We start from the raw sequence: 9722 nt of genomic DNA on the forward strand, positions 1-9722 counted from the left end.
TTTTTTGTATAAGTAAGGGATGGTGTTAAACTATCTTGCTGAAATGGTAAAGATTTTGGGTATTTGAAGAATTAATTAAATGAATAATTTTTATTAATACGGAGGAGATGGATTGTTTAAGTTTAGAGTTTGGAGTTAGAGATATTAATATTTGTTTACTTGTATTTGAATATTAGCCTAGGTTTGGTTTGGGAAGTCCAGGGGGCGGGGGGATGGGATATAACATTGTGTAATATCTGTGATGTATTTCTTTTTTTTTTTATGATGAAAACAATAAAAATTTTATATTGGAAAAAAAAAAAGAACTCACAGTCTCCTGGTGATTGGCCCAATTACCCAGCCAGTTTTTATGCCTAAGGTGGGACTAGAACTCAGAGCTTCCTAGTATCTAGCTTGGTGTCTTAACCACTAGATCAAACTGGCTCTTTTTTCCTCTAAAATATCTTTCTGAAGGTACATTCGCCAGAATGCTGGTGAGGTCTCATTGCCGGTACGTGTGTAACAGCATAATTATAATGATAGTTTTATCTTCCCTTCTGTACTGGATTATCCCAAACATAGAAATTACTTTGATTTCCGCAGCTGTATACTGGACTGTGTTCTTTGAAGAACAAATCTTTTTTATGTAACAACAAATCAGTCTGATCAGTAAAACCCAAAATTAAAGTATTATTTTTTCCCCACCTCAAGCACAAAATCCAGAAACAGTTCCAACTAGAAACAAGTACTTATATTATTTTCTTTTATCAGAACAATCAATTTAGCCATCTTTGCTAACTCCATCAACTTTTGTAGCCATTCATCCATGGCGGGAATCAAAACATCCTTCCATTTTGGTGTATAGAGTAGTCTTGCTGCCATCAACATATATAAAATTAGATTCTTTTTTTTTTCTTTCCCCCCTCTATTCCACACTTCCACAAAGTATCTTTGTTCCCTACTATTTGCTTTTGTATTTTTGTATTTTATATTATAAGCTAATAACAAATATTATGGGGAGGATGGGAGGATGTTGATTTGAAGTTCCCTATCCACTGTTAGGTACATTGGCTTAGGAAACTTCTAGTAAAAACACAACCATAGTGAGCAATTTTATAATACTTTTTTGGTAGTCACTTAATATTTCTAAATCTAAAGATGTGTATTTCAGGCCTGGAATTATTAATATTTTTGTTATTTGCACATTATCTATCAGATAGTTCTGACTGAATTTGACACTTTGATAACTGCATTCTTCCTAAGTGTCTGGGATACCTAAAAATCCATATATAATATGTTATAGATTGAATTGGAGTACAGGTAGTCCTCGATTTATGACCACAATTGAGCTCAAAATTTCTGTTGCTAAGCAAGACACTTGTTAAGTGCACTTTGCCCCATTTTATGACCTGGCTGAGGAATTCTGGGAGTTGAAGTCCACAAGTTATAAAAGGGCTAAGTTTGAAGACCCCTGCTGTAATTACTTGTGTTCCAATTCAATCTCTCCCTTTCCTTCCCCCTCCTCCTCTCCCTCCCTCCCTTTCCCTTCTCCACCCCTTCTCCTTTTCTCCTTCCCCTCCTCCTTCTCCTCTTCTTCTCCTCCTCCCTCTTTCTCGTTCTCCTTTTTCTTCTCCTCTTCTTCTTCACGTGGGGCAGGTATGGTTACCATGGGTTATACTTCTTTGTTTTCATAAATTTTTAAGTTTTCAGCTAATATTTCTTCCTCTCTCTGTCTCCCCAGGTGTAAAGAGCTTAAATATGCAAAGGATCTCCCACAGATTTCTATTATCTTTATCTTTGTCAACGAGGCACTTTCAGTCATCCTGCGTTCAGTTCACAGCGCTGTAAATCACACTCCGGCTCACCTCTTGAAAGAGATCATCCTTGTAGATGACAACAGCGATGAAGGTATGAAGCTCAATTTTTAGAGCAGGGAAAGACAAACCAGACAGAATACTTATAAAATAGTCAATATGTATTTATTTGAACAATATCTTTAGCTTGCTGGAGTCCTACAATCAAACTGGATATGTCTAGGATATATCCACATTCATCATATGTTTTAGCCCCCGCCCCCTTAATCATCCTTGTTGCTCTTCTCTGCACTCACTCTTTCCAGAGTCTCAAAGTCTTTTTTTTTTTATGTTGTGGTGACCAGAACTAGATGCAGTATGCCAAGTGTGGTCTTACTTGGAATAGATAAGGGTTTATGCCTCACCTGGTTTTAGAATAGAATAGAGTTGGAAGGGACCTTGGAGGTCTTCTAGTCCAGCCTCCTGCTCAAGCAGGAGAACCTATACCATCTCAGACAGGTGATTATCCAGTCTCTTCTTGAAAATTTCCAGTGATGGAGCGCCCACGATTTCTGGAGGCAAGCTGTTCTACTGATTGATTGTCCTTACTGTCAGGATGTTTCTCCTTAATTCCAGGTTGCTTCTTTCTTTGATCAGTTTCCAACCATTGTTTCTTGTCCTGCCCTCTGGTGCTCTAGTGAACAACCTGACCCCTTCTGCCTTGTGGCAGCCCTTCAGATACTGGAATACTGTGATCATGTCTCCCCTATTTCTTCTTTTCTTTACACTAGTCAGACCCAAGTTCCGCAGCCATTCTTCATATGTTTTGGTCTCCAGGCCTCTTCTCTGAATTTTTTCCAAACTCTCAACATCTTTTTTGTAATACGGTGACCAAAATTGGCTGCAGTATTTGAGGTGTGGTCTTATTAGGGCTTTATAAAGTGGTATTAATACTTAGTTTTCCCATTCCTGTTATATTCTTATCTATTTATTGATTAAATTTTTATGCCACCCATCTCCCCTCTAAGGCAACTCTTTGCAGCTTCTTGCTACTCTAGAAGAGAGTTTCCAGTCACTTGACTTTAATGCATGGGTGTCAAACTCGATCGCGTCACATGATGTATCCTGACGTATCGTGACATTTTTTGCCTTTGCGGAGCCGGGATGGGCATGGCCTGCATGTGACGCATCCGGCCCATGGGCTGCCAGTTTGACACTCCTGCTTTAATGCTTGGAAAAGCTTGAATGAAAAACGCTCAATTGTGGGTAAGGTAACAGTCGAAGCTACTTCCTATTTGGTAGGTAGCTGCTATATTTCTTTTGCTCTGGTCTCTGCAACTGTAGGTGTTCTCCTTGTTTTTTTGAGGAAGGCAAATTATGTTTTAGAAGCCACTGGAGTCTGCAGCCCCATGGTGTGCTGGAGTCAGCTGGTATGAGTTGATTGTTAATTTTTTGGAAATTTTTGAGCAGTCAAAAGCAGAGTTGAGCTGCAAATGCAAAGTACATGATGAGTTGTTTAGTAGCTAGCATTGCGGCGGACACAGAGAGGGCAAAGCTGTTAAATATTTATTAGCACACCTGTGCTTCAGCCTATCCTACATGCCTCTCTGTCAAATATTATAGGGATTGTCTTATATCAGTAGGAAACCAGCAACAGCTTAAATAGAGTTAAAGGTTGAGCAGTGATCTGATTAAGATGATTTCTGATGACCTCATGGAAACACCTGGGTCATTTTATTGGCAGCCATGGAAGATATTTCTTCTCAGGCAATGACACCTCCTATCTCCTGTTTACAACACAGTCCTTCCAGCCATTCCAAGGAGGCTCCACACCCATTTGCACTATTCAGGTGACCCTGAGGGCACAGATAAACATCTAAGTGGCCTCAACGACTCCTCAGAAAGTGTGCTAATGACCAGATGACTGCAAGGAATATAAATCCTTCCATCCTCCATTATTCAGTCAGAACTGAAGAAGCTTCTTGGATGAGAAATGAAATGTCTTCAAGGAAAAACAAAGTCCTGTTGCCTTTTGAAAAAGCACCTTTGGGACAACCATGACCTGGTTGACTGAGAATCTCCATAAGACAGTGCCTTCTTAGAATTTTTCTTCTTAAACCTTGCAGTCTGGTTTGCAACTCTGAGATTTGTTGATAGCCTTCCATCCCAATAGAAGTCAGGTTTGATCTTGCTTAGCATTTTGAAGTTCTGCCAAGTATTAAGCCTTAATCTCTTTGACATATCTCAAAGGTACAAACCTAACTCTCTCAAAATTAGATCTTTTAAAGTGTAAAAATACATCATATTCAGTCAATTTGATTTAGAAGGCTTGGGCTTTGCTCGTCAGTCTTTTCTTTCCATTTGAGAATGCGGTATACATATCCCTAGATATGATGAAAACAAAACTTGCCCTAAACAGACTTAATGTGTACTCTGAAGAACAGACATACAGAGCAGAAGCAGTAGCTATAGTCAGTCTTTTATACTTGACATTTTCTCAGTCTGACCTCAAGACATCTACTGGCTGTTGGTTCTACTTTTTTCTTGCAGTCCAAGTCTGTTTTGCTGCTTATGTCAAAAGCGCATGGCTCTTGCAAGCACATTTATTAACCAAAGTTGGGGGTTGGTGGGGAGAGGAAAGGGAAAGAGGAAGGAGGAAGACATGGCATATTTTATGAAATGATACAGTGAGAGATTAAATGAGCCCACAGTACTTATGAAAAGAGAAAAGGCCAATAATATTTCTAAAGGGATGAGTTGGGCCAAGGAGACATTTTCCTCATTTATTGTTTAAACCAGGTCAGCGCTAATCTCAAAATCGCTGTTCCCAATCCAGTAATCCGGGGTGGACATCTTCGTGAGCATTCTGGCTGCACTTAATAGTTTGGAGGAAGAACAGAATTGACTAGGCTAAGCAGACAAGACTCTGTTTCAGGCAGTATTGGGCTTCAGGATTAGTGACCATGGTTTAAACGAGGGCTCTCCAAATTTGGCAACTTTAAGACTTGTGGACTTCAACTTCTAGAATTCCTCAGCCAGCCGTGTTGCCAAGCTGGAGACCCCTGGTTTAGACAACAGATTTCTTGACATTTTGATATCATCTGTGGCAGGCATTTTCAGATGCAAGGTGCTGTGCCACACTATGCCTCTAAAGATGTCAGTCACAGTTACCAGCAAAATAGGTTGTCTAAACCACGGTCACTAAATCCTGAAGCCCAATACTACACAATACATACTGTCTGTGAAACCCTACTATAAGGCCCTGATCCTTTTTTAAAGCCATAAACTGTGGTTCTGTTTTTCCCAGAGTAAGGAAATGGTTAAAAACTTTACAGTTGAAGTTAAGACACTGGTGCTAATGAAGGCTCCCAGATTCTCCATTCTTCCCCTGACCTAAAAGGAGGCCAGGTTGACTACACACACTGGGAGATAGTGAAATCTTTTAGGATGAGTGTATTTCATTGAATACACTGCCTGGTGTATACGCTGCCTTGTGTATTCAATGAAATACATGAGTGTATTTCATTGAATACACCAGGCAGCAGTGCTAACTACCCTGATGTATGCTAGTGAGACCTGGACAGTGTACAGGAGGCACATTAGGCAACTGAATTACTTCCACATGACTTGCCTTCGTAGAATTCTGAGGATCCGGTGGCAGGATAAAATACAAGATACAGATGTCCTCTCCAGAGCAGGCCTATCATCAGTTTACACTCTGTTGATGAAAGCCCAGATGCGCTGGGCAGGCCACGTTGTAAGGATGCCAGACCATCGCATCCCTAAACAGCTCTTCTATGGTGAGCTGTCTCAAGGAAAGTGATCACACGGGGGACAAAAGAAGCGATACAAAGACACGCTGAAAGCATCTCTCAAGTCCCTGGATATCGACACCATCTCTTGGGAATTTTTGGCGCATGATCGACCGACATGGCGTACCCTGGTTTACCAGGGGTGCCAGACATATGAACACAGGAGGACAATCTTGGCACAAGAGAAGCGAGCACTCCGTAAAGCCAGAGCTGCAAATGCTGAAGCAACAGTGTCCACATTTCTCTGTTCAGTATGTGGCAGAACATTCCGTGCTAACATCGGTCTCATCAGCCATCTATGGACACACCGTTGATGGCCCACAATCCACAAGATGTCAAGGTCTTCATCGAAAATCGATGGACGAACAACAACATTTCATTGAATCTACAAGAACCATCCATTAATTTCTCTAGAAATGGATTTGGAACTTTCACTCCCAGAGGGATCCACAATAAAATAATATTTATGGCTATAGTTTGGCTTGTGGTCATATTGTCCTGCAGAAGCCCTGGAGGATTGAGGTGTGATTTTAGGAAACTGACTGAGGGAGCAAAATGTTTCCAACTTAGCTATTAAAAAGCCCAGAGTGCTCCTAAAAACACCTTGTCTCATAGCTGAGTTCCTTCTTCAGCAATTTCTGTCTACAAGACGCTAAATGTTTCCAGAGGAATTCTAAGAAACCTCAGAAAAGAAATGAAAACCATAGGCAAAGCTTAATACTATTGTAAATGTGCTACACTATTTAAAATTTATGCCAAGGTAAAGAGATTCTTGAGGTACTCTACCCAGCTCACTTTAAAAAAAAATCCTCACTATATAATAATTTAAGTATTCTTAGTTGTTGTTGTTTTTAAGTCTCACTTATTTTAGCCACATCACGTGAGGGAGCTCACTGGAGAAAGCAATTATGTTGGAAAGAATTAGCGGTAAAAGAAAACCAGGTCATCAAAAAACACGATGGCTGGACACCATCAAAGCTGACACTAGCCAGAGCATAGAACAACTCAAAGAAGCAGTGTAACATTGTAAGATGTGGGGAGACCTGGACCACAGAATCACCAACAGTTGGGCACAATTGAATGAATCAGATCAACATCCATTTTTTGTTTTTTTTTAAATCAGTTGACTGTTCTGTTAAAGTGATTGCTATACAGCATGGATTTTTTGAGGAACTTTATAGCCCTGGTAATGTATTGAAATTTGACTCGCCAAAAACAACATAGATACATAAAAGCCAACATTAATGATCCTATCTCTGGACATTTGTTCAATGACAAGACCAACTGAGATGCATGAGTTTTCCTCCCAAATCAATGAATCTAGAGTAGAATCTCAGGCTCCATTCAATGTCTATCCTTGCAGTTTGGACATTGCACCTGCAGAGGTAGATTCTGTTGTTTTCAACTCCAGATAGAAGTAATCTTCTCGTTAAAGGAAAACTATGAATCATCTGGCATACTTAAAGATGAACAGATTTATGACAGTGTCAATTTTCATGGTCAGATGCATAGAACATGGTACTGGAAGAGGATTATATAGGCACCCCTGGTTGGAAGGAAAAAATATGTAAAAAAAACCACAATGTAGTAGAGCTTTAGGAAACAGTACATACTTAAGGAACACCAACAATTATGAAACAATTTTTGAATGTGACACAAACTTCTTAAGTGGGCTTTTGGCCAATCATACCCTAATACCCTATTTTAGACCTTCATGGTAAAGCAGAAATATTTTTGAACACCAATATCCTTCAAGCTCTTTAAATCCTAAACATATGCGCAGGGACAAAATAGTAAGGAATTTTAAAGTCATTGAATCCAGTCTTCTGCTGATTGTTATTTCCCTAACAGATGCAACCCAGTTAAAATATTTCCAGTGAAGCAGAACTGTTCCACAGACAAGTACTGATGGCTAGGACGTTTCTATTAAGATCTTGTTAAAAATCTGTTTTCCTCCATTTTCCATGGATGAAAATTCTAATTCATAGGAAGTGTCAGACACAAATGTAGACACCTGGTTGCAGCTTCAGAGACTTTCTAGTTTTCTTAGATAGAGAATTCCTTCCATGATGGAATGTACAGGTAATCCTAGACTTACAATCATTCATTTAGGGACCAGTACAACAGCACTGAAAACAGTGACCTATGACCATTTTTCAGACTTACGACCAGTGGTGGGATTCAAATATGTGAACAACCGGTTCTCTGTGTGGATGCTGCTTCCGGAAGTCCATTCTGGACCTGGGCAACAAAAGATTAGCTACCGGTTCCGCCAAACTGGTGTGAACCAGCTGAATTCCACCACTGCTTATGACCCTTACAGCATCCCTGTGGTCTTGTGATCAAAATTTGGACACTTGGCAACTGACTGTGCCAGTTGTTATGGTGGCTGCAGTGTCCCAGAGTCATGTGATCACCTTTTGTTACCATCTGACAAGCAAAGTCAATAGGGAAACCAGATTCACTTAACAATCGTGTTACTAACTTAACAATAGTGATTCATTTAACAGCCGTAGCAAGAAAGGTTGTTAAGATGGCACAACTCAACAAGCGTCTTGCTTAGCAATGGAAACTTTGGGCTCAATTGTGATCATAAGTCAAGGACGACCTGTATTATAATGCAAATTTGTAGAGTCTGAAAACAAATTTCCGCTCTCTGAAGTCTGAAGTAGGAGTGGAAAATATAGAATGTGGGCTCCAATCAGCTCCAGCTTGACTTTATATGCATTGTGTTGCATATTTGCAATATCTAAATATATTTAAATTTGATAAATAAAATATTTGCAGTTTACATTGCATGAATTCACTGAACTGTGCACAAACGTGAGGTTTGATGACAGAAATCATTTAGATAGGCAGTGCGCCCTTTGTGCCCATTGATAGGCTCCCCTCCTAACTTTTTAATATTCTTCTAATCAAAGAATTAGTCTTTTTTTGAATCATGTTTAAAAAAAAGATAGGTAAAATTAAATAGAAGCTGACAGCTTGTCAACCCTTCATAGCATCCTGCAGCGTATCTTGTCTCCATGAAGTCACCCTGCTGGGATGGTAGAAAGTAAGAGGAAAATGGTGTGAAAGGGAAAAAAATATGTATTTTTCACTGAACTAAAATTTTCAACATGTTTCTGCTACTGGGTTGATGAAAAATATCCTTCTGATGAAATGTTTGTCTCCTGATCAATATGCATATGGAGCTCCATTAAGGCAGCCATTTTCTAAGTGGACCACTTTCCCATGGCAGCCATTTTGTGAGTGCACCCACCCCAGCCTTTCCCAAATGCTGAATGTGTTTGCCTTATTTTGGATCATCTGGTCCAAATCTGATCCACTGCTGGCTTGTAGATCCTGGCTGATGAATGAAAGAGGAAAGATTTTGTCTTTTAAATAGGTTCCCCACTTTTTAATACCTAGAATTCCACCTAAACTCTAAAGAAAATTGCTGTATATTTATCATTTTTCTTCCTTTCTAAATGTGTTCACGTTTCACACAATAATCAGTTAAACTCATTTGTTACATGCAAGTAAGATTTCTTTTATTGGTAATGGCTCTCATAAAACGATTATAATAAGATTTTTTTTCCTCCCCTTCTTCTCCACTTTATTGAAACTTAATTGAATTTTAATGAAATGGCCCAATGGATGTGCTTGTACATTTTCTGAAAATCTAAAACCCAGATCATCCCCCACTCCCCCCAATTGGGACAGAGTGTAACAGAAAAGGGGCATTTGTTGTTTTTCAGTTGCTAAAAGTCATGTCTGACTCTTTGTGACCCCATAGATCACAATACACCAGGCCCCACTGTCCGCCACTGTCTCCTGGACTTTTCCCAAATTCATGTTCATTGCATTTTTTTAATTTTTTTTTATAAGAAATTTTATTTTTTTTCCATCATAAAAAACAATCATAATATAAGTAAACACAATAACAAAAACCCCCCACCCCCCGGACTTCCCAAACCTAATCCCAGGATAATATTCATATAAAAGTAAACAAATACTAATATCTCTAACTCCACAAAATATCTTAATCTACATGAAAAGATAGAAAGAGTAAACAAACTTAGAAAATCTAAAAACCTAAATTATATTCTACCACTCTATGCTTCTTTTGAATATAAACAATCCATCTTCTCCATAT

At 39.2% G+C, this 9722-nt stretch overlaps 1 protein-coding gene across 1 annotated transcript in view; it reads left to right on the plus strand.

Annotated features, from left to right (window-relative positions):
• GALNT17 (polypeptide N-acetylgalactosaminyltransferase 17) overlaps positions 1-9722 on the plus strand; it is a gene marked incomplete at both ends in the record, with an annotated part of 169641 nt that overhangs the window by 31420 nt on the left and 128499 nt on the right. Inside the window, one exon of the mRNA XM_015823963.1 lies at positions 1721-1887. Coding sequence (XP_015679449.1) covers positions 1721-1887 — 167 coding nt within the window. The remainder of the gene's footprint in view (positions 1-1720; positions 1888-9722) is intronic.

The sequence above is a fragment of the Protobothrops mucrosquamatus genome, unplaced genomic scaffold (assembly GCF_001527695.2).
Source record: "Protobothrops mucrosquamatus isolate PMUCROS unplaced genomic scaffold, P.Mucros_1.0 scaffold2059, whole genome shotgun sequence".
NCBI classification, from domain to species: Eukaryota; Metazoa; Chordata; class Lepidosauria; order Squamata; family Viperidae; genus Protobothrops; species Protobothrops mucrosquamatus.